Consider the following 25784-nt stretch of genomic DNA (forward strand, 5'->3'; position numbering starts at 1 on the left):
ATATTACTGACATTCACTTTTGCCGAGTTGGGGAACATCCTGAACAAAAATGACTTGTGAAATTTTGAGTCCTTAACAAAAATGTGAAGTTTAATTCATTCTTTGTGGAAAGCTTATTTTGGTAGGGTCCTTATTCATCAGCCCTTGATCTGTTGAGTGGCAGCATGAAAATTTCATTATGGTAGAAATTTCTCAGAACTAAGATTTGCTGGTGAAGGTATGAGGTGGCTGAGTTCTAGAAACCTCTTGTGCTGTTAATACTGCAGGAAGCAAGCAGTGAATGTATCTCGAATCTTCAGCCATACTTTATTATGCAAACTGGAGCATTAAAGTTTAAAATTGGGGTCTACTATAACTCTCCTTTGTTGAATGTTCAACACATCATCCTTGCTCACCATTGAATGCCTGTGAAGGTAGATGTCTGGCCGTGAGCCCGTAGTGATGGTGGTGAATGGCCCCTGTGCAGGATCAGCTACATGCACCTGATGGCCCACTTCCGGATGCACTCCCAGATTCAGGAGCAGACTGGGGCCTTTCTGCGCGGATTCCGGGCCCTGGTCAGCCCCGAGTGGCTCACAATGTTCTCCACGCCAGAGCTGCAGAGACTCATCGCTGGCGACAATACCCCCGTTGACCTGCAGGACCTCCGGTGAGCAGATGTGCAGTTTTATGCTACTGGCAGAGCACTGCGTTCTTGAGTTGCAACATGACGGCACCCTGTCAGGACGTGGTTTTCTTTGGTTGGTAATGAAGACAGAGCTACAGGGGGGGCACACCGCCACCTCAAATGCTATCATGTTACTGTCACATCTAAAAATGTACTATGAGACCAAAGTGGAATGCAGACTTCACCTATGGACAGAACGAAATGTTTGTTTGTTTGTTTGTGTGTGTATGTGTTTTCATTTCTGCATCCAGCTGTGGTATTCTATCAGTTTGATTCGCATTTGTGTCTAGTGGAGACAGCAAAGCATATATCTGTGAACTGATGGTAAAGAAATGTGTCATTTGACAAATGTGTCATTGTGCAGTTATCAGAGCAGTCTGGGCATTTCTTTAAGGCTGAACTAGTAGTTTTGAGGCTTAAAAATGTGCTGCCTTCCTTCATGGTGTGTATAACATACCAACATTTTCTCATGTGAGCAGATATAGTACTTCAGCTCTCTTCGGTTGGGGCACAGTGCTGCTTTTGCACTGTCTAGTCTTTCTGGGTGCTTATGATGTGGGAATGGGTTTCACTTTATGGTGGTCTACATAAGATGGGGTCAGAGACCCATTTTTCAAGCATTTTGTCACGACGATGTTGAACACCAGGCCAGAGGCAATATACAGAGTAGGAACCCAGGGTAGCCAGAAGCACGGAGCTCAAGCTGGCACCTCCACTCCTGATGGTTTGTTCTGTGGTTAATGATGTGGGTGCACAGTTTCCGACCACACGGGCTTTTCACGTAGGGTTTTAAACCACATGGGCTTCAGACATCCTTGTTTTGAATACAAGGGGAGATGGTAAGTTCAGGAATGCTTGAGAACTTTGTGCCTTTATTTTAACACATTAGCGGTAAAGGCCCCGTTCATCAACAATTCTGCGTCATCAGCCAGTGTTGGTGTTTTGAGCGAAAAATCACGAGGGGCGCTTTCAGGTGGTAGCTGGCAGCTGACATGGCTGAGCACTAACTGGACAAAGGATTGCCTAACGTTAAATTTGGCAGGAGCTGTCAACTCTGGCTTCTCCTTTCATATGGGAGGGTCATATCAGGATCAGCCTGCTGGGGCCCTTGCATTCACGTTACCCCTATGCCATGCAGGCACGTTCATATGGTTTGGTTAGAGTGGGGCTTTATATGTGGGCCGGTAGCCTACGCTATCGCATCATACCCTTAAAGGCAGAGCCTATAAGTGTTCCCCATAATTTTTTCAGCAGAATGCATGAGCAAAGAGAGCATGCTCTTTTCTGCACTCCTGCATAAGGGCTTCTTTTGTTTCACTCTCTAATGCCAGGAGGCACACCAAATATTTTGGGGGCTTCCACAATAATCACCGGCTGGTCAACTGGCTGTGGGACATCCTGGAGCGGGACTTCACCTCCGAGGAGCATCACCTCTTCCTCAAGGTCAGCCGAGCCACACACAGTTAGGGCATGCTTGTTGAGCCCTCATAGTTCTGCTTTGGTGTCAATAAACAAGTGCTTGAATGATGACGTGGGAAAGAGAAAAGTTGAAGGGGTTACTGATGTGCACACTGCTGTATTTTGACATGCTCGGAATGAGTCAGATTTGGCTTATGTTGGATAATGTTCAGGTAGTGGTGGTTGGTCTTTCCACTTTCTGACAATGTGCTGCCAGTGAGAGTGATGGGACTGATGAGTTGCATTGCGGTCTTATTGGCGGAGCCCTTGGTTGTGTGCTCTCGCTTCATTTGTGATGGTAGAGCGCTGTTGTTGTTACCATACCACAAGTGTGCACAAAGTGAAAATACAGTTGAACCTGGATGATGTAATGAACCTCTATACTATGAATTCCTGAATTTAACGAAATTCCTGAATTTGACGAAGTTTTTAAATTCCCCAATGCCACACCCATTGAAGCCAGTGTATTTTCGACCTCTGTATAACGAAGGCATTGCGGCGGTCAACCTTGATGTAACAAACTTGCGAAGCTGATCAGTCATTACTTTTTTAGCTTTTACTGAAAATTTGTCCGAAGAAATGCATTAATTTAGTGAATATTAGAACTCTAAGAAGCCAGCAGCTTCGTGAACGCCTGTAATCGCAGAAATCAAGCAAAATTGGCGATGACGATGAAAGTATTACCTTCTAGCGCCGCTCCGTGGCTAACGCAACAGCCTCCTCAGGCGTTGATAGTATAGTGCAACACCAGGTGGCATTAGGGGCTGCAGTTGATTTCTTTGCAGGTACTGTACGTGCGTGTAGCACATGCAATTTTTGCGTACGTTGTGCATTCGTCATCTTGTCTTTTCTGCGTCTCATGCAAGTCTCGTGTGTCTGCGGATTTGCAGTGTTTTGCAGGGCGTGTTTTGGAAGTGCTAGGCCAGCCTTTCGCCTGTATTCATGGGGCTCCGCTTGTATCTGCTGCGTCAGTTCATCGCGATGAGTTCAACGGCCAGAAAACGAAAAGTTCCGTCATTTCAAAACAAACTTGCCATTTTAAATGCGGTCTCCATGGGCGAGAAGAAGAAAGACGTTGCAGCTCATTTCAACATCCCAGTGAGCACCCTGTCAACAATTTTGAGTGCGGAAGAGAAGATTAGAAGTGCTGTGGAGTCTGGAACAAAGGCTAAGAAAAGATTGAAACTGTCAACATATGATGATATAGACAAGGCAGTGCTCACATGGGTTTTGGATACGCGAGCCAGCAATGTGCCCATAAGCGGAGCGATATTACAACAGAAGGCGAAGGATTTTGCATGCATCTTGGGCCATGATGACTTCAAAGCAAGCAACGGGTGGCTACAAGGTTTCAATAGCCAACACAATGTCATCAGGAAAGTCATCTCCAGCGAATCTGCCTCTGCAGACAGCGATGCTGCTGCTTCATGGGTGGCTGACACGCTTCCTGGAATACTAAGTTGCTTCGAAGCAGCTGAAATCTATAATGCCGACGAGACGGCTCTCTTTTATCAGATGCTTCCGGGCTTCACGCTAGCACTTAAAGGAAATGACTACCACAGCGGAAAGCAGAGCAAACTCCGCGTAATTGTTCTACTGTGCACCAACCTCGACGGCACTGACAAGTGAGTCCCGCTAGTTGTGGGAAAAGTGCTTGTCCCAGGTGCTTTAAGGGGACGAAGCGTATGCCTGTGAAATACACGATTAACACTAAAGCGTGGATGACTCTGGCAATATTTTCTGAATGGCTGAAAGACTTCAACCGGGATGTCAAGTAGCAAGGCCGTCAAGTTTGTCTACTTCTGGACAATTGCGCTACGCACCATGTTGAAGGCCTGCAGCTGTCTCACATCGAACTGCACTACTTCCCGGCTAATTTCACATCACTAATACAACCACTGGACAAAGGAATAATCAACAGTTTTTAATGCTGTTACCGGCGCCAACTGATACAGAAGCTTCTTCTGAACCTCCGTCTGGAACGGGAGGTGTAAATCGATATTTATCAGTCAGTTGAAATGCTTGCTGCCTCCTGGCAAGAAGTCAGGGCAGAAGTTATTAAGAAGTGCTTTATGAAGGCAGGGATTACAAAAAATGCACAGGCTGGTGCCGACGAAGAAGAAGAGACTTCAGCTTCATCCAATGAGGCCGAAGCGTGGGATCAGCTACGCAAGCAAAGGTGGTGTCCCCGACAACATTGACTTGAGCGACTTTTTGTTTGCTGACAACGCCGCTGTAGCTACGGAAGAAATGAATGATGAGGCACTTGCCGAAAGCGTGCAAAATCCCGATGTCTGTGGTGATGGTTCCTGTGAGCCAGATCTGTGTGATGTGCTCACCACAAAGGAAGTTAACGCAATCGACGTATTGCGCTTTTTCGTCGGCTCGCGCGATGATGAAGGAGCATTACATGACTTAGCTTCATAGGAGTGCCGTGTTGTGCCTTCGCTCGCGCGGAAACAATCAGAGATTACGCAGTTTTTTACTGTAAAATAAATGCCTGAAGGGTGAGTTCACCTTCACTGATATCTGAAGCCTTTTGGTTTCGGTTCTGCATCATTCGTGCGAGCCTTCATACAAGACCTGCATGTAACGAAAAATTGCGAACTTTTGTCAACTTTGTCATATCCAGGTTCAACTGTATCTCTGTCGCCTTATGTTCTGACACAATTAGTGCAGTGCCACAACGCGGAACCTAATGGCGTTTGGCTTGATGTCACTGGTAGTCTGATGAGTTTGCCACAACTTATTCTCTGGCAAATACTATTCTGAACAGCATGCAAGTTTAATGACATGGCCGAAAACCACCTTTCCATAGACCGTTCAAGCTCACCTCCTTGTCCTCCCACCTCCCTACCCACACCCCTAATAGAAATAATGTCCTCTTGCATGGTAGTTGATTTATTCATAGTGTTCACTCACGTGAGGCACCTTAACAATGTTTACTATTCAGACTGGTACTTTGGCGTGCTGCACTGCTTTGGCTTTAGCACTTGGGTTTAGGACTTATTCCTTTACTGCTCAAGGAAAAAAGTATTTCCTTCAGCATAATTGGATGTTATTCTTAAGCGGTATGGTTAACAGTACTTGATGCTCATAGACAGTATTTACCAAAAAAGGAGCTCTTTTACTAGCCTTCAATCATAGTCATCATCATCATAGCAGGTAATGGTATTAAATTTTGGTGTGTAGCTGTCGTTTTCAAAGCAACAACATAGATATTTAGCAGCTCATGTCACTTGTGTGCTTCTGTGTGTGTACAAGGGGGGGGGTAAGGATGCTGTAGTAGCTGTCTCTTGTTCCTCCTTGGGAGAGTAAAAAGCCTAGTTCCTTTAAGCGCCCGGGCTCAGGCATTACATGGGCTTGTGTGTGTCATCCACGTTTCCCTCCTTACCTCAACCATGCAGTTTGTGACCAGCTGCTCCAAGCCTCCCCTGCTGGGATTTGCGCACTTAGAACCACCATTTTCCATCCGCTGCGTGGAGGTCAGCGATGATCAGGTATGCAACCACTTCAATAAAACAGAGAGTATTGTAAACATTATCCTTGGCCTCTTAAAAATTTTTGTTGCCAAAGAGACATTATCTCGAGGATGTTTGCTTCACTTCCTGAATCTGCTGAGTAGAAATTTTATTAATTTCATGCTTCATTATTGTTCTTAGATACAAAAATGCTATGCAAGGGGGTGAAATAAAGATCTCTGCGTAAAGTTATTTATAAAATAACAACAACAACAACACAGTCAATGGCCGAATTTTCGGACATGTACAATATTTCGGACGACTTCGCGGCACCGCCACAAGCCCCATAGAATCAATGTTTAAGGCATCTGAAATTTTGGACACTCGAACCCCTCGCCATCCAATTTTTAGGACTTTTCGATGCGATGGAAGGTTCGAAACCGCAACTGCGTCTTACAATGCCGCCATTTTGGCTATCTCCCAGTCTGCGTACCATGTCACAGCTTTGAAAAACTAGCCGTTACACACTGATTTGGTCTGGCCATGCTGGCTATGTTTACCAGCACCTCTTCCGGAGTTTCCGGAAGCGCCGTCGACGCCGCGACCATTTCGCCTTTTCATTGCGCAGACTCATCGCAGACCACATGGTGTTTTTTCGCTACGCTGGTGCATGGTTTTGCTACATGCTACGTATTGTGTCAAGTGCTCAGCAATGCTAGGCATAGGTGCTTCGACACTTCGTAACAAGAGGATTTTGCTTGCCCGCGATGGCCCCCACTCCATCCTCGCCGATGGCATAGAAGCGTGGAAAACAGTACCGTCAGTTAACGATGGAGGAGAAAGCCGCCATTATTAAACAACAATTATTAAACAAGTAATGAGCGGCCGATCGCAGGCTGACGTGGGTAAGGAGCTCGGAATTTCAAAGCAAACAGTCTCGGATTTTCTCAAGAACAAGGGCAAGATCCTGGAAGCGGCCGAAAAGCCATCTGGTGCCAAAAAAAAAGAAATGCAAGCCAAGGTGTTCACCCAAAGCTTGAGGAAGCCCTCATTGTGTGGCTTAAGGGGAGATGCGCGTCGAAAAAGCGAGTTTTCCGAGTAATTTTTCAGTTTTGAGTTTTTGCCTGTAAAATTATCTTTGAACATTTAGCTACAACTTTCTAAAAGATCAAGGCAAAATTCGATCGTGAAGTTAGTAAAAAGTCCATTTTATTCAACCGCGGTGGCTTGAGAAAGTGCTATTTTCCGCGCAAATCGTCAATTTTCGTGCGCCTATACCTTGAGAACGCCGCGTTGCCCGCCATTGCCGTTTGCTGGGAGAGGTTGAGCAAGCCTTTCTCTTGTAGATAGCATCTCTCGCAGTTTCATATCTCGGCTGCAAATAATAAAAAAAAACGTTTTCCGCACACGCTTCGAGCGTCCCTACCATAGAGTTCCTTACACTAACTAGAGGGAAAGCTGAGGGCGCTGCCCTTCAGCCACCATGGGCGCGCTAAGAATCATGGGCCGGTGTGCTACTTGTTGCGGGACAGTCGGTTTTTCTCGGGTACGTGGAGTGGCGTTACTGCAATGTTTCTTTTTCGTCATCATCATCATCTGAAGGTGCGTACATAGACCATAGACCACGAAAGCCATAGTAGCGAAGGCGTAAAAGCAGACGTCGCCAATAAATGGTTTTTGTTTCCCGAAATGCCACTAAAAACTTCCTTAAGTGATTGCACAACCATAAATATTTTTATAACGTTTTTCTGTTTCAAATTTTGCCTATTAAGTGCGAACTATTGGTGTTTGTGCTGCTCAAAACTTAGCCAATAGGAGAAAGAGCCCTCGCTTATATTGGATAAATATCACACTGACACGCTGTTTCTCTCTCTTTTTGCAATTTATAGTCACAATATTCAATCTTAGGACATTATTTACGGTAGAACAATGCTTATCTTTGCATTAGTTTTGGCCAAAAGTTGTAGTTCTGCACTCGGTAGCTCTCCGGCCCATGATGCTTTGAGCACCCATGGTGGCTGAACTGGCCGTCTGGAAACTCCATGTAAACTCCCATAGACGGCAGCACAGCTTTCCCTCTAGGTAAGAGTAAGAAACTCTATGGTCCCTACTGGACCTTTTAAATCACGTGGTGCTCTAGAGAGACCGCCATTGGCCTGGACTGATACGATGCTGTGGCGAAGCCTTCCTCCTGCTTTCGTTTTGTGCAGCGTCTGGATCGCGCTACATCGTGCTCTGCTAGTTCTTTTCAGTGGCCTTTTAGCATTTGTTGAGTTCGCGATGAACGACACGCAAAAGCGCAACTTCCAAGCTCGAAAGTCTCGGTCGAGGAACCCGTACCGAGGACGCCGTCGCGGACCTCGCCGGAAAACTGCAGCGGGAGATGCAAGCTAGTCCTAACCAAGCCAACGTGCGCTCGGACGAGATCGATGCCGCGGTGAACTTTGTGAGCGCCTCGGAGGTGAAGATTGGACTCTTCAAGGAAGATAGGGCAGCATGCGGTCATCGATATTCTACGAGTGTTGCGATATGCGAGATTAGCACGCTTACGGTGCTGGTAAGCGGTGCTGCTTGCCCTACGTGCCGCACCTGTACCCTTGCGGTACGCGAACCGGTGGAAAAGCGAGAGGGGCTTTCGGCTTTTCTTGAGCTGCACTGTGAAAGTAGCGAGTGCCTAGCATCAGTGCTTTCTGCTGTGCACACCTCGAGCCGCGTTGTGCCCGGTGGACTTGCAGATAGCGCCAGTGGAAATCGGGACTATCGGAGTGGAAGCTCTCGCGACAGCTTCGCCGTCAACGTGAAGGTGGTGGTGGCTGCGCGCGCGATTGGCATCGGACATGAACAGCTGTCGCGATTTTGTGCAATTCTTGACCTGCCGAACCCATTACACCACAAGAACTTTGGTGCGATCGGCAAGAAAGTTCATGGTGCGGCCATTAAAGCAGTGGCAAGAAGTTTCATGTGCTTTTGTTGTGTTTATGAAAAAATACAGATGTTTGAAACTTTCAAATGCAATTTTCTCCATTCGTAGTTTTCAGCATTTTTTACATTTTGTGCAACAAATTTTGAGTACTTTAAGTAGTCAGATTTGGATGAAATTTTGCGCACAGCCTCTTTAAAGTGTGTAGAATGTTGTTATCTACCTGGTTATAAAAAATCTCTTGAACTTTTTTTGAAAAAAATTCAGAATGTTGACACATGGTGCCCAAAATATACACATTGGTGTTCCTGAATTTTTTTTACAATTATAGGATAAAATGAATAAATTTGAAGTAGCTTTCGACATACTATATTACCAAAGCAACATAATGAGCTATTGCAAGCTGGTCTAAACATGCATTTCATTATCAAAAAAGTGCACAAAAGGCCCTATATTGTGCTTTTGCAGACACTTCTACACAAAAACTAATGTGGAAAGTAAAAACATATTTGGAATCAGCATTAAAAACTCTATAAATGGCCAATGTTTCATAACCTTAGGTTCAATATTAAAGAAAAAGTGTTTTCGAGGAGCATCTCCCCTTAATTCGATGACTGCAGAGCGGTTGCCGGTTTCGGGCAGCGTCTTGAAAGAAAAAGCGGAAACTCTCGCGCTTCAAATGGGCATTGGCGATTTTAAGTTCAGTAATGGGTGGTTGAGAAACTTTAAAACATCGGAATGACTTCAAGTTCAAGGTGTGCGGTGAGAGCGGCGCCGTCGACAATGCAGTTATTGAGCAGTACTGCAACGAAAAACTGCAGTCTTTGTTGCAGCAGTTCTCTGCTGACAATGTTTTCAACTGCGGTGAAACTGTCTTATTTTATAAGATGGTGCTGGAAAGAACGCTTGCTTTTGCTGGTGACCCATGCCGCGGTGGCAAGCACAGTAACGAGCGGCTGACCGTTCTCGTCGGCAGCAACATGTCTGGCAGCGAGAAGCTTCCCTTGCTTGAAATCGGGAAGTCGAAGAACCCGCGGTGCTTTAAAGGGGCATCGCTGCCAGTGTTGTACGAAGCCAACAAAAAGGCTTGGGTCACTCAGCAGTTGTTTTGAACGGCTCTTTTTTATGCTTTTGTGTTTCGGAAGCCTAATACCTCGTCCTTGACTGTTTTGATCCCAGAAATATTCATAAAATGGTACGTCTTTTTCATGCATTCGTTTTTTTCGGACTGCCTGATTTTTCGGACGTTTTTGCGTTACCTAGAGGGTCCGAAAAATCGGTCGTTGACTAATAATAATAATAATTAACTCACAGGAAGAGAAAGGTGTATCTGTCACACTTGTTTCTGTGGACACCTGAACTGCGCTGTAAGAGAAGGGAGGAGGGTTGGAGTGAAAGGGGAAAGAGAGAAAGAGGAGCCGAGTGGAGGTGCTGGGGAGTAATTCTGACCACCCGGGAGACCTTTAATGTGCGCTGACATCACACAGCACATGGATACCACTTTGTTTCGCCTCTATCGAAACGCAGCCGCTGGCGGTTGGGATCAAACCCGGGTACTCTGGCATAGTGTTCGGGTGTCTTACCACTGCACCACTGCAACGGGGCTCTGTGTAAAGTTAAGATTTGTCTTCATATCAGACATTGACTTTACTGCTTTGTATTGATGGCAGATTGATGTCTTCAAGTGAGTCAGCTTTGAAATCGGGGAAAAAAATTGGTTTCAGAAAATATTTGTATCTGCTTGAATGCCATTTTCTATACTGTCCTAAAGTTTTATTGCTAAAATCCATCGGGAAGTACTAAAAAACAATCGTTAGAGAACTTCTACTGTTACAATTTGTACTTTCTACTTCTAGTAGAATACTCTGCACATTGGGGAAACGATAAAAGAGTTGTCGTTTTTCATCATTATGGATTCCTGACTAGATGATCACCTTGTTAAGCAGATTAATTTATGGTCATGTTATATATTTTAACCCTGTTTGTTCCCTTGCACTCGTACAACCATAGTGCAGATAAAGGCATTTTGTTTTTTCAATTTGGTAGTATAGTAAAAGCTCGTTAATTCAAACTTCACGGGACCGGGGAAAAAGTTCGAATTAGCCGATGTTCGAATATCGAATGGCACCGAAAAAACTGACAAGAACCATTTCTATTACAGTAAATGTACCGTATTTAGTCGCTTAACGAACTCACTCGCATAATGAACCCACCCAGCCCCAATTTGTGCCTACAAATCTGAAAAAAAAAAAAAAAAGGCGGCGGTCGTTAGCGCGTCCCTCTATTGTTTCGCGCCCTCACTGTCCACAACACATTTCTTGGCATCACTGTCCACAACACATTTCTTGGCAGTGTGCCAAGATGCTGCGCAGCAATAATTGCGTGTTTATCTTTCGACTTTAGCTCCAACAGGGGGTCGAGGGGAGGGGTCGGAAGCAAACTTGACAAAGTGCCAGCGCTTGTCCGGTTGTACAAGCCTCCTTTTCAGTACATTCACTTTATCATGCTATGAGCGACTGGGGCAGGCGCTATGTACTGCCACTCCAATCATTGGAATGAAGTGAACGGTGCTAAAAGCCCGCATCATGTTCGCGGCTGACTCGCGTGCTTCCGTTGGCGACTGATGGGTGGAAGGAGGGATGGCTATCGCAAAAAAAAAAAAAAGTTTAACCCATAGTGCTCATCCGAGATCATAGCCTTTCATGGGCATTGGCTGGGACCGTGCTGATAGTACTTATCCCTATTTCCAAATTAACAGGGCTGAAATTAACGAGTATTTAGTTGCGAGCTATGGAGGTTGTGCAGAAGAGAGACCTTGCCGTGGTCGCCGTCCCCTCCCTGCAACGCCGCCGGCCGCTACGCCGGTCATGGCTCCATTAAAGTTTTACCCACTCTTCCATGGTTTTACCTGGTTCCATATTCTGTCCCCATTTTGGCCGTGCGGAGCCTCTAATTATGCCTTCTGATCGCGGAGGTGTTTCATTACTTTTTTTTTTGCCGCGTGATGTGCGCCAAGCCGCCCAGAAGCGGTGGCGCATAGTTCGAATTATCGGTAGCGGAACCGACTCGTGCTCGAATTAATGGACTTTTTTTATACACAGATTTTTATGGAGCTTAGCCGGACAAAGTAGTGTAGTTCGAATTAACGAGCTTTCACTGTATATTAAATTTCTTGCGTGAAAGTTTCTTCCTAGTCTGGACATGTCTGTGGCAACTGCTTCGCAAAAAATTGTATTTTGCGAAAACAAATATCTAAGCAGTTCTTTCCAGCATTCCGGTAGAAACGCAGAAAATATTGAACGAGCCTTCTGCCACACATTTCACGAGATGCAGCAAATAGCATAAAGCTGGTTATTTGAAACGTCGCAGGATCTGAAGAAAGTTCACATTATCGAATGGCTTCATAAAAACTGACAAGAACCACTTGTATTATGGTAAATTTATTTGGCGAAAGGCCGGGTGATGGTTGCCAGCTTCCTAGCTCAGAACAGCGGGACAGGGACTATTTTTTATATTTTCATGAATCCTTTATTGCGTGCACACTATTGGTAGCATCAAAGCAGAATGGCTTCAAAGAGGTAAGGGTGGCATCCCGCACGGTGTGACGCGATAGTGGCGGTGCCCCTCGCAAGCAGCCTGTTTCACGTGTGAGTGGCTGCTCTGCAGAGTGCACTAAATGGCACTTTACAAGCCTACATCTCCAGAGCAGTGGAAGAACCGCGCGTGTGAACGAAGCATCCGGAACGTTGCTCAGCTTTGATGGCTGTGATTGCTTGGCTGGCTGTCTCGCGGCTAGTAGTTGCCATCGCCGCGGGCTGGCGCATAGCTTATAGAAGCAAAATCAAAACTAAGTAGTTGGCTTATTGTTTAAGAACGAGGCTGTCCATTTTTTTTTTGTTACTCCAGAAAGTTGTGCGCTCTTCAGAAGAGCGCGGTCAACAGCGTACTGTTCAAATTTGAGGAGTGCTATTTTAAAGGAGTATAGACACATACATTTTCTGTTCCGGTATTTTTGCTTTAATCGATCCACAGTGGTCCAAAATAGAGGGACTGCGACCCAAAAAACCCCAGCACAGATCAATTAATTTGTTATCAGTGCATTTATCAGGGCCAGTTTCGGTTTTGATCTTTCCAGACACGAGCGCGCGATGACGTCAAAGATACGAGAACGCCACACGAGCGCCCCCTACTGGCAAGGTTGGTGATCGCGTAAACACAAAATCTGATGACGCATTCGGGTCGCGTTTTTCGTCTGCTTGCTGTCGCACGTGTACGAAAATATCGTCGTCGAACAGCGCTTCAGCGTAGCATAATTAGTACTGCGACGTTGTTTCGCCCAATAGCGTGGATGTTGCTAACATTGCCGGGCACTTTAATCCCGACCCGCTCGCCTGCGACTCAAGCGACGAAGCAGGAATCAGCAGCAGCCACGAAAGCTTGGTGGGCTGACGCGCAGGAAATGTCAACTGGTAGGAATGTTGAACAAAGGAACCGTAAAGATGCTGCTTTATTAGTCCGGTTGGCCAATGCTGTGAGCCAAGCTTTTCTAAAAAAATGTTTTAGTAATGATGCGATCGGCCACCGTAACCCGTAAGCTCTCCCGATGGCTCCCATGCTCACGCCTGTTCACGCGCTGATTGGTCCCGACGCGGCAGGCCTGCGTGCCGCCCTCCAAGCATGTGGCGCCATCTGGCGCAATCAAGGCAATCTGGGTGCGTAAAGCCGTGGCTGCTGCGATCGGCTCCCCAGTCATAGCTACCTCAGCATCTGCTATCGGTAATCTAGCTATCGCAGATCGCTGCTCATTCGCTTACATAGCTATTTGTACAAAGGGCTATCAGTCACGATTAAATTGCGAGGATTATTCGGCCAATACGGAGGTCCTGTAGAAATAAGTACAGTGATACAAGCGAACTTTTTTTTCCCGACAGCTGCTGCCCGGTGCGACGCACATGATGTCAGCTAGCTCCACTGCTGAAGGCGTCGCGCAAAGCAAGAAATTATTTTGAGATGGGCTTGCCAGCAAAGCGGTGCCAAACTCCGACGTTTTTTACAGCGTTAGCTCGTTCCGAAGCGCCTTTCGCTGGCGCTTCGATGTGAAACCAGCTAGGGCTAGCGACGTCTAGGGTAGGCGTGGAGCGGCGCAGTATGTTCCCGGCACGCCATCGACAGGCACCGTTGCCGTAAGCCCTACACTTGTGCAAGCATGCTGTTGGGGCCTGAGTTTAGCAGGCAGTCTCCATACGTACACCGGTGAGGTAATTGTAACATGCACCAACTAAGGAGCCATCGAGTAAAGCGAGCAGAAGCGGAGTTCTTTCTCAGGGCACGGCCGGAAGCGGCGGCGGCGCTGTTCGAGTCCGGCCATGTGTCGTCACTGCTCTTTGCTTTGCCGACTTCGCGTCAGAGTTGTTTTATGACGTCATGTTGTTTACCTATGTACACGTTTTCGTCACAGAGATGTCGATGCCAATGGGTTTTGAAAAACGGAGTACTTGCCTGGCTTGTTTTTAAAATCAAATTAAAATATCTTCGCGGAAACGTGCGAGGTTGGGATTGCTTGGGGAGCATCTCTGTATAACAAGGAAAGCAATCGTATTCCTTCCGACGCTTCAAAAAATGGTGTCTATACTCCTTTAAGGATCGCTTACCGTCCCAATCATACCTGGACGTGGCCTAATTGGTGTGAGACCCATAGCATCCAATGCCGTAGCCTTGTGTTGGCGTTGGTTGGGGCCGTCACTGGTAAAACTTATCCGTACTGAGGCAAAAGATTTTAACAGCTCATGAGCAGCGTTCGCATAAAGCCTACACGACATGTGTTTGCAAGATTCCACAGAATATCACTGGGGTTCTGGCATATATTGACCAATATCTATAGTTAGTGATAGATACTGAGATAATGATAGTCACTGAGGAGAAAGAGAGGTCTCTGTTCTCTCTCTCACAAGGAGAGAGAGGAAGAGGGTGGTCTCAATAGACTCTCCCACTTTTTTCTTTCTCGTTCCCTCCCCTCTCTACCTCTTTTCCTTCTAGCCCTTCCTTTCTTTCTTTCTAGACAGTAGAAAGAGGAAGAGAGGCTCTCCTTCTAGAGAGAGAGAGAAAGAGACTTTCTCTCACTCTTTCAAGAGTAGAAGGTGAGAGAGAGGAAGATTTTCTCTACTCTCTCTCTCTCTCTCTCTCCAGAAAGAGATAAAGTCTGTCTCCTTCTCTTTACTTTCTCTCTAGAGAGAGAGGGAGGAGAAGATAGTAGGAGAGAGGGATGGGTAGTGAAGGGAGGGGAGAGAGAGTATGTCTTTTTCTACTGAGAGAGAGAGAGACGCTCTTCCTCTCTCTCTCATTCTCTCTGTAGAGGAATTGGGCGCTCCGAGGATTGCAGCAGGGCGGTCAAAACGCTTTTGCTACACATAAGGTGCCCTGAAATTTTTTTATCGTGTAGAATTAATGAGCTTCTTGTTGCAAGTCTTGGAGGTCACGCAGAACAGAGAGCAGGCTGCCACGCCGTACACTACGGCCGCTGCAACAGTCATGGTGCCGGTTTGGTTTTGCTTGATTTCTCTGATTTGGAGGCGACACAGACTCGTGACTAGGCTGCCTGTTGAGTTGGGGAGTCATATTTTTTACTGTCTTATGCATCAGGCACTTTGGCGTGGAGACGCTTAGTTTATACGATCTATGGTGGAACCTACTCAAGTTCGAATTAACAAGCTTTCTTTATACAGACTTCTTTGTAGTTTTGCTGGGTCATTTGGAGCGGTTCGAATTATCTGGTAGTTTGAATTATTCAAGTTTGAATTGACTTGCCTTCACTATTTATCTTTATAATATATGTTCTCGAGATAGAATCTTAAATTTTTTTACGAGTAGTCATAATCAAGCTCAAAAAGGCTTGGGCACACGAAACGAGCAACAAGAACAATTAATTTTACTCAGAAAACTATGTTCCCGCTTTAATAAATACGGCCAGCAGTGAATGTACTTCCGTTCAGGTTGTAGCCGCCCAAGAAATGAAAGGCTTAGTGGTCCTTGCAAAATACATGTGTCCTTGTGTAGACAAATCTAGAATTTTTACCTACACCCACTGGGGTAAAATGTGGGATAGACGTGAATGTATATCACATGATCTTTCACTGTGAAAAAAAAGAACAACAAAAGATCACTGTAAGCCATCAAAATTGTTCTGTGCATTCTCTGGTAGGCCTTTCTCGCTTCTTTGCTTAGCGAGCACTCTGACTTATTGTGCAGGACACGGGAGACACAATCGGGAGCGTCATTCGGGGCTTCTTCACAATCCGAAAGCGGGATCCTGTTAACCGCCTTCCCACCTCCTCCACCTGCTTCAACCTGCTCAAGCTGCCTAACTACCAGCGTAAGAGCACCCTCCGCGACAAGCTCCGCTACGCCATCACGAGCAACACAGGATTCGAACTCTCCTGAAACCACCCCTCCACATTCGACTTATTTTTTCTCTTCCAACCCGGTTATGTTTTGTTTTTGTTACCTCCGCCGAGATTGCGTGATCTACTGCCGGTGATTCGACGGGAGCGCCGTTAGTGTTTTGTTGTGCTTTTAACGAGTCTTTTTATCGTTTCAAACTGTGATGCAGCTGGTAACCATGTGCCGAGAGCTGTGAAAAGCTTCTCTGCTTGCGAAAACTGGCACAGCTCGTTTCCATATTGGGAACGTTTCCACACAGGGAACAGTGGACTGTTGGACCCTTTCTTATTCCATTTCTTATTTTTGTCTGTTGTTGTCACTGCGGTCGCATCATGCAGACTAGGCATCATGGGAAACAAAGAAAAACAATGGATATTTTTCTTATTTAGTGATATTCGTTCTTGCACATGTTTTCTCATAATTAGCTCATTTCTTTTGTGACCTTTCATAAGCTTGTGCACACTTTTCCCGGTTTCATTAGCAAAAGTTGCGAGGTATTGAGAGCCCCCTTCTTGGTCTTCAAGAACTCAACACTGGACTTGATTGTACCAGAATTACCTTCGAGTTCACCACGCGTTCCTTTCCTTATCCACTGTCATCCACCTCAAACACTTCGTTACGCTCTGGGTTGCTCCTGTGCTATTTTGCCAATTTGTTTTAACCACACTTCTATGGCTATAGAAGGGGATGAGTGGAAATTTCTCCCTTGCCTTAGTGTTGATGTGGCATCGACTTGAAATGGGCTTTCCCTGCAAGCAAAAGTTTGCAGAATGTAATTGTAGTGAAAATAATTCTGTCAGTATTTGCTTAGAGCTTGGAGTAGGTATAAGCAGCCTCATCAGTAGTATGCAAATTACACGGTGTTTCGTTTAATCTCTAGCTGTCCGTCTTGTATGCAAGAAATTAGGCTTCTTTCCCTCAGTTGCATTTTATGAAGTTTTGACTGGAGATGTACATTTTTTTCCACGTTGAAAATATCGCCTTCACAGTACGAGTTAGCCACCTCACGGAAATGATCATTTCTCCAGGAATCCGCGGTTTCTCTGTCAGCAGCCTTTTCCAGGCCTGGGACTACATGCTAAGTTATTCCGTTCCTTTGACGGAAACGGAAAAGCCAGAACGCACTTGTTTCGAACCCAGTTATTTCAAGTGCATTGGTAAACTTGCGTGCTTTTTCTTGCAGCATTGGGCCAGACACGAGAACGTTTTGCAGTCTGGCGTCTTTAAACCACGTGAGGACAGCCTGGTCCACATCGTGAAAGTTTCCTAGTCGTAGCCATTTCCTCGTAAGAGCAAGTTGAGACTCTCGGTGGAGTTTTGCAACCTTGTCACAGTCCTTCAAAATGGTCTTTACGGTAGATGGGACAGAGGTCGATTTGTTTTTTTTTTGCTCCGTCGATTTCTCGCAAAATGTCCACTTCTTCCTGCAGCGAAAACTTCTTTCATTTCTTTTTGGCGCCGTCGCTGGCTACATTTATCGTCAGATTTTTTGCAGTAAGGCCACCTGTAAATAAAAATACCTGTTTGCACGTATGTGAATAACACGAACTACCGACCGACGAACGTCGCACAACACAAAGAGAAAAAGCCAGGAGACTAGGCCTGCTAAGCCACTGGATATTAAACCACAGCTTTGCGGTGGGTCTAGGAGTTGGTGCTAGATATGACGATGATAGCTATGCCCACGAGACATACACATAGAAACGGCAGTTTCTATTTCACGCGAGAGTTGCGGCGCTGTTAATTTTAGCCGAATTCGTTATACTGATGGTCCTTGATAATAGAGGAAAAAATAAATTATGTTTGTTATTCTGAAATATGCGTTATATTGAAATTTGTAGTACTGAAATATTTTTACATTGAAAATAAAAATATTTGTTAATTTGAAAAATTTGTTAACCTGGTATTCGTAGTAACGAGATTTGACTAAGTCAACCCTTCAATTTCAGTTTGCCACGTTTAGAAAAAATGATGTTGAGTTATATATGGCAATATGCCAGTTTTTTGCATTTTACCCAAATAGGATCGCGTTTTCATTAAAAAAAACTCCGGTGTCTGATAGCATTTACTGCAGTTCTTGGCGTCTGTGGTGTCTAGTACGTCTTTTCATTCAGGCTTTGTATTCAGTTTGTGCAAGATGCAGGAAGCAACCATGTCAGTGACATAATTTCTAAATGTTTTGCTTTCAATTTTGCTTCACGTTTTTTTCATCATCTTCGCTCTTTTCGTAAATAATTTTGTGACACGGTTCTTCACTGTGAAATTCTCTTCTAGTGTGGAGGATTGCTCTGATGTTGTGGTCTGAAAGCCGTTTCGCCAGGGAGGAAACCATAATTTTTCTTACCGCCTGTCAGCTGAAGCGTTTGAGAGAGAGAACCGTTGGACAATTTAAGAGCCTCTGCGTTTATGTCGTCTGTTGGCAAGTTGTTATTGCACCATTAGGGTGGTACACTTCATCTTCACTCTGTTGCTGGTATAAAGAACCTCACCAAAAACCTCGCCTTCTCTCCCCTCTCCCATCAATATCCTTTTTGCTACAAATCTATGTTCTACAGAAGCTATGTCCTCGTACATTACATCGCTCTTTCATTGCTGTCTTGCTTATTCTGTCACTGTTATGTGAAGGCTGCCTGCTGGTTATCTGCGTTCCTGAAGTCTAACCTAAGGCATATAGCAGCTGAAGAGGATCTGCGATGTTTGTTGTTCCAGAACTGGTTCCTGAATGTGTAGGCTGTTGCTGCGTGTGGACTTGTTGGCAGCATTGAAATTTCGAAGGCAGGCTGTGATTGGCCACGCAGAGCGAGCTTTCTATGCATGCGCACTAACTCAAAAGAAACCAGACTGGTACTGATTTACAAGCGCTTGCATTTTTTGTAGGAGAGATAGACAAGCGTTTGCATTTTTTGTAGGAGAGATAGAGCTAGTGGCTAAAACTTAAAGTGCGTGTGTTGCTCTCTTATTTTTGCTTTTTCTTTAATTGCTTGCATGTGTGAAAAGCAGAGCACTGCACGTATAGCGAGGGTGACCATGGCTGTATATCGATAAGTCTCCTTGAAGGAAACAAAAGAAGTGTTTTTTTTTTAGCAGGTCCTTTTTAATGGTCAAAATAGTGATTTGCTTCCCACTCTCCTTGTCAAAGGTGTAGCAATACCGGGTCGGGGTTATCAAAAACATGGCTGAAGCACACCTGATTTAGGAAGTGCTTCCGCTGGATTCGTCTAGTGGCCGTTGTGCCTTCTGGTAGAGAACAGAGTGTCTGTTTATGTAACTGTGAGCTCCCGTTTTAACCTTTCACCAGCCGAGCTCACCACACGACACCTTTCTGTTTCACTATGGAATTTTATAGTGCATCGTTTGTTTGAATTTGATGCATAGTACCTGATTCTATCAAGAGCATCACATGGATGATGTAGTAGGCTGGCAAGCTGTGCTGTCTAGCATGACTGTTGCGCGAAGCTTTTTGGGCCAGCTTTCTGAGAGCTAGCCTGAACGGTTCCTCAGTGCAGAGCTTTGTTTTGCATGCTTACACAATTGTCCGTGCTGAAGCGTAAAATGTTTCATTTTGTTATCAGTATAGATGCAGTACGTATATGTATACAGCCAATTGTGCTTTCTTGGTGAATTTTCGTTGCATTACTCGCACGTTTTGCTTGCAGTATGGCAGACATTGATGTAGTAAATGTTATGTAGAGTTCAGGCCGTGAGCCACCTTTTCTGTGGCAAGTGTCGTGCTTGTCCAGTCAGCAGTAGACTAATGTGTGCTGCTTCGTAGCAATATGCACTGCTTTTCAACGATGTAAGCACAGCACGCATCTTTACTGCAACTTCATCGACTATCGTGTAGATAGGCCAAATAAGCGAGACGTTCTAGCTTAATTCATTATTGATGCAACCGATCATGCTTGTGCTTCTCATGTATATGCGTGTATGCGTATGTGTTGTTGCGTAATTGGTGCTGGCTTGAATGCAGCAGCTGACGACTTCTTTTACAAGTTTTGTTAGATTAGTTTATAAGTCACTTCAGTTCCTAGGTGGCTCTGGTTGGTTTGAGTGCAGTTTGTACATGTGCGTGGTGTCTCGCCGGTACTGAAGCGAGTCTTCTTGTCACAGAGCACGTTGTTGCAGCTCAGTCAGCACTGCTTTTGTCGTTGCTGCTTCAAAGGGTTCTCTTTTTACTCGGCTTGAAAGAATCGGCTTCATCAGATCAACATTTCAGCAGTGATGTGTTGGAGAGCATGCGATGTTTCACTGTTGACACGCTTTTAGCTGTGTGAGATCGCAGACTTTTTCTTGATGCCTTTTTTTTTTTTATGTCTGAGTCAAGTCGCAGGGACACATTACTGGACTTCGGCATGTTCATACCAAAAAAATGGGCGACCTGTGTTTTAACTGTGGCGCTGTTTTTGTCTCTAGCACTACTGTATGCACAAGTTGTACCGATGCATTTTGAATATGCAGCATATTTTCTGGTACTACATGCACCGCACGATGCTTTACGAAATGGTTTTCCCTGAATGTTCCTTTTTGTTTTCCAGCCATTTTGTCTTGCAGAAACATTATGCTTGCAAATGTCTAGCATGCGTTTTGCGGTATCTGTGTAACATATGGCACGTGGCCGCAAAACTAACTTTGCAGCAACTTGTGCTAGACTTCTTGTAGCTGCAGGTATTTATATGATGCTGCTTTTTAGTGCAAACGTGGCTGTACATAGGGCATGATGTTATGCACAACTTGCCATCACTTTCACAGGCTGCACATATATGCATGGAATGATTTATAATGTAGCCTAATCTGGACACATGATAGGTCATTAGATGCCGCATTGAAAGTTGTTAAGACAAACATATCAGTCGGCCCAATATCTGTGTAATGTAGTTTGTTTGTCTTGGTCGCATTCAAATTTTTTATGCTGTACAGCTGTAAATAAACTTGGCAGTCTCTGCTTTCTTCGACCTGCTGTTCTCGACATGGGGGATTTTATTTTGTTGCATGCAGTTGAGCCCAATACCGTAGGCCGGCGGACTCACTCATGAGTTGACTCACTTGGGCTCACTCAGGCTCACAGATCATGATCGTAGTCATGAGTAAAGCAGGAGACACATGTGCGAAAGCTTGACCGGCATGCCGCAGCGAGCGCCGCATGCGAACTGCCGCCGCAATGCCAGCCGGGACACATGGAGCACCGTGCGTCCGGCGGCCGAGCTCCGTCAAGCTCCGCCCACAGCCGGTGTCACAGCGCAGCGGAGACCGAGGACTGCTTGGCTTGATAAACAATTCACATGCATTCACGCTCGTACAAGAAATGACAAAACAGCGATGTTATCAGAAGGATTGTCTACTGTACTCGTGCAACAACAGCATGCCTGCACATGTACGAAGCTTTCGGCAACGATGCCACCCGCGGACACGCTGGGCGACGAACTCCACCGATTCGCGCTTGCCCTAGTCGTCGCTAGGCCTAGCCGGTGTCATACCGAAGAGGCTGCGGACCGCGCTTCGGAACGGGCCAACACTGCAATAAATGTTCGAATTTCATCACCAGCGTACTGAGAAAGCCATCTTATAATAGAATGAACATAAGGTCGATTTGAGCGGCGCATTCGGCAGCGGAGCGAGCAGACGTTTGGCGATCGACCGGGCAGCAGCACTGGCTGTGCGAATAAACTCGCTTGTGTAGCAGTTATCACTCGTAGCAGCCCTTCAGTATTGGCCGGCGATCTTCACAATTTACTAGTAGTTGACAGACCTGCATTTAGCGACTTTTTATGTACACGAAGAAACAATACTGAAGGGTTTTTCAGCGGCTGGCGCGTATGCGTCGTCTGCTCGGCAGCACATCGACGGTGGAGCCGAGAGGCGCTCCAGCGTACAGCCCCTCTACGTCACCGTGACGTCGCCGCTGTTTGCACTCGCATTGGCTGCAGCCACACGCCGGAGCGTCGCTTCGCACATGCTGACTGCCGGAGACATCTGCCCGGTTGGACGCGGGCGGCGAGCGCCGGTTTGCCGGATCGGACTCGTCCGGAAGCGGCGCGCCGGAGCGGATCGCACTCGCTTTTCGGACGTGTCCCCGCCTTAAGTCCAGGCTCACATTCAAATCGTGATCTGAGTCATTCGTCCAGACTCGCATTCAGACCATGACCTGAGTAATGAATGTGAGTTCAGACTCGCACATCTGAGCCATGTCGAGTTCGACCTATTAAATTTCTATGAAATCAGTTGAATCCTTTATCAGAGGTTGAAAAATCATGATCCTGTGCAACTGGAAAATCGGCATAAGTTGCTCATTAGATCCTAGTAGACACAAGGTGTCTGTCTACTTGTAATGCAGTGAAAGCTTGTTATTTCGAACCTCAATAATTCTAATTTCCGGGTAATTCGAACTGCCCTAATTGGTCCGGCCAAGCTCCATAGAGGTTTGTGTATAAAAACCGTTAATTCGAACACAAGTCGGTTCCGCAACGGACAATTCTAACTACGCGCCGCCGCATCTGGACAGCCTGTAGCCCAGCACTTGGCCGAAGAAACGCCTCCGTGCTAGGGAGGCATAGCGGCTGTGCACGTCCAAAACCAGGTAAAACCATGAACAAGTAGATAAAGGCTAAATGGCGTCATGAACGTCGCGGTGGCCGACAGCGCCGAATTGTAGGGGTTGGCAGAGGCGGCTGCCTGCTCTTCCGCGCAACCTCTGAAGCTTGCAACTAACTGCTCGTTAATTCGACCCCCTTAATTCAGAAATACAGATAAGTATTTCTGTCGGCGCGGTCCCAGCCAACTCCCATGAAAGGCGATGACATCGGATGGGCTCTATGGTTTTTTTTTTAATAAACCAAGTCATCACGCGGGAAAAAATTCTAGGGGGCACTTTGGATCACGAAACTAGAGTCAATAATTTTCAGAGTACCGCAAAGGTCCTATCGCGTGCTGATAACCACGACCGGCGCGGCCATGAAGCTTCCAAATGCTCGAGGCGCGCCTCTGGTGCGGCTATATTCAAGTCAAATGCTAAGGACATTTTGAAAGCAACATGGATATTTTTGCCTGCCTTGAAGAGCACCGTAGCCACTTTAGAAACAGTAGAATTTGCAAAATTTGAACGTTAAGCTTGTATGGAAGGCTGAGCGGTGGTGGATCATTCCAGTCCTGCCAAGAGATTATCGATTATTCCGACACCCTTGCTATTCTGTTGTGATTTTCGTGGTAGCGTAATCACTCTGACTTTCTTGCCTTCCTCGAGCAACCACCGACGTCCGTTGTACGTCCGAGCTAGAGCCAAACGTCCTTTTCCGAAATTGTACGTCCGTCGGACATACGTACAACCTCCGGTTTCGGACATCTGTATTCGTACGTCCGTCGGAGGTACATACTACATCCGTTTTTGTATATCCGCATGAGAGACGAGGTGTACGTCCGATGTACGTACGGACGAGTATGTTTCCAGGACATATTTCCTCGCTGACAAAATTATGTTTCAACATTCACACTTGTCTTCAATGCTCGAGATGTGTCCTGTCTGGTCAAAAAAAAAAGAAGGAAAAACATTGGGGCCAATTGGGACCTGCAAATGGTTACATCTGGACCCAATATTGGACGCCACCTCTCCAATGGATTAGTCCAGTTGGATTAACCAAATGGTTCTGCAAATACCAATTGGGCATTCCAAATAGTTCCAATTGCGTGTAAAATTCCATTCGGATTTTCCAAATGGTACTCAAAATTCCAATAGGAAATCCAATTAGGTTTGCAACTTCCATTCGGCCCCTGAGATAGCGAATTGTATTATATACCACATGATTAGCTGGTTGGCCTAAAAAACTGGCACATACACAGTATGGGGCGATTGTCATTAATTTCTCAGCTTTCATGCCGCAATTCGTTGTATCCGTTGGTAGCGGCAGTCATGATCTTCAATTGTTACTCTAGTTGAGCCTTAACGTATGTACTACATGTACCACCTGCGCGGCTTCACCATCCACGATGGTCCACGACCACGTCTTGGCGAACGAAACGCCGGATTACCTTGCACTGTGGGTCTTTACAAAAATAGTTTTTTTGCTGTTTGAAATCCCCGCCAGTCCCCGCCGACCGGCGGCCGTACTGTTTGGTTGAAAGTTGCGTATTCCATCGCAGTGTGTGTGTGTGTGTGTGTGTGTGTGTGTGTGTGTGTGTGTGTGTGTGTGTGTGTGTGTGTGTGTGTGTGTGTGTGTGTGTGTGTGTGTGTGTGTGTGTGTGTGTGTGTGTGTGTGTGTGTGTGTGTGTGTGTGGGTGGGTGGGTGGGTGGGAAGGGGGGGATGGTAGGTTTCGCTTGAATATCCTCACAAGAAAGGGGCTTCCTGGCCCATGGCCGGTCTCGAGGGAGAGCGCGTTTTTCTCTTCTCTTACGGCCTCTCCAATGGGGTCTGTTTCCACCGCCCGCCGCGCCTCGGTGGGGTCGCCACCGCCCCACTGCTGCTCCTCCGCTACAGCCGTTCACGCGCAAGGGAAACGCGCGCTCGCTCTTCGCTCCGCCCGCATCGGTTGCAACCGGCAGGTTCTGATATTTCACCCCTTATGGCTTATAGGAAGAAGCCGTAATCAGCGTCTGATTTATCGTGTATGAGCAATAAATTAGTCAATAATGCGCGTGCGCGCGAGAGCGCGCGCGCCTTCGTCAGTGCTGTCGCACGGTCGAATGAAGTTTCGGGTGCACTTACATCAACACTTTTTGCCCCTAAATTTTTCACAAAACTATATGTACCATTTTATGCAGTGTGCCTTTGAAAGCTGTAAGCTGGTATAACGCGACCTGACGCTAGTGCATGCATGGCAAACTGTTCGGTGGATATTCTGTCAACCGCTGCCGTTTTCGTTTAGAGCAAAAGAGGCACTGACGAAAATTCATAGCACGTCTCAGATTCAGAGTAAGGATCAAACATTTACGCATACAGTTAAAATTTCAGTTGTCTAGTGAAGTGGGCTGTTCTAGCTTCGTTTAAAACAAATCAGTAGGTTGAAAGACAGCAGATGTATACGTAGTCTCGCGAATGACGCACACGTAGACAGTCATAGTTTAATACAGTGATAAAAAAAACGACATTTATTCAAGGAAATGGGCGTAAGCAGATATGCATAATTGAAAATTGCAGCAAGCAATAAAAAAATGTCCTTCAAAGTTAACTCATTGCACTCATTCATCAAAACGGTACATGCGGCTAGAAAATTAAAGTCTCAAAATCTTTCTGGACGATTTGTGCACATAAGGAGCTGGCCTTTCGTTCTTGTCTGTCACCTTCTTAGCATAATTGACAAGAAGTATTCTGAGAAATTTCTCACATATTAAAGAAGCGGACCTTATAGCATGGCTATTGTCAATGCCTTTCGGACAACTCAGCCAAGGTGAGTCCTCAAGTGCTGGCTGGATTAAGATTTGTAGGACTTCAAGGACATTTGTGTATGGTAGGTGCACGACAGCTTTTTCAAAAAGAGACACAACCTTGTCCAAGAGGGCTACAAACTCTTGTTTTTGATAATGCGGTCCGCTAGAATCTTGTCCTCGCAGAATAGTGTACATGGGGCTGCTTCTTTCGCTGGTTTCAAGAAGGATAGCACAAGCGTCACACCCGAAGTCACTGATTAACTTCACAATGTATCCAGCGACGTAAGCTAAACCAGAATACGTGACAGTGGGTAATGGGATGACAGGAGATACCATCACTTCTTTCAGTTCCTCGGTTACTGATTGCGGCAGAGCTGAAATGATTTCGTCGGTGTCGACACTAGGTGCCTAGGCGCGCAATACAGCGCGACATACAACTCCTATAGTCACATCTGAATAAATAGCACAGAGAAAAGCTTTTATATC

General features: G+C 45.9%; 1 protein-coding gene across 1 annotated transcript in view; it reads left to right on the plus strand.

The window, feature by feature from the left end:
* Nucleotides 1-20909, plus strand: part of LOC146195680 (ubiquitin-protein ligase E3B) — a 77502-nt gene extending 56593 nt beyond the window's left edge. The window contains exons 25-28 of the mRNA XM_084597877.1: nucleotides 467-649; nucleotides 1999-2110; nucleotides 5533-5625; nucleotides 15752-20909. Coding sequence (XP_084454003.1) covers nucleotides 467-649; nucleotides 1999-2110; nucleotides 5533-5625; nucleotides 15752-15943 — 580 coding nt within the window. The 3' untranslated portion in view covers nucleotides 15944-20909. The remainder of the gene's footprint in view (nucleotides 1-466; nucleotides 650-1998; nucleotides 2111-5532; nucleotides 5626-15751) is intronic.
* Nucleotides 20910-25784: the final 4875 nt, after the last annotated feature.

This window comes from Amblyomma maculatum, chromosome 3 (assembly GCF_055883805.1).
Source record: "Amblyomma maculatum isolate TAMU_Amacu chromosome 3, ASM5588380v1, whole genome shotgun sequence".
NCBI lineage: Eukaryota > Metazoa > Arthropoda > Arachnida > Ixodida > Ixodidae > Amblyomma > Amblyomma maculatum.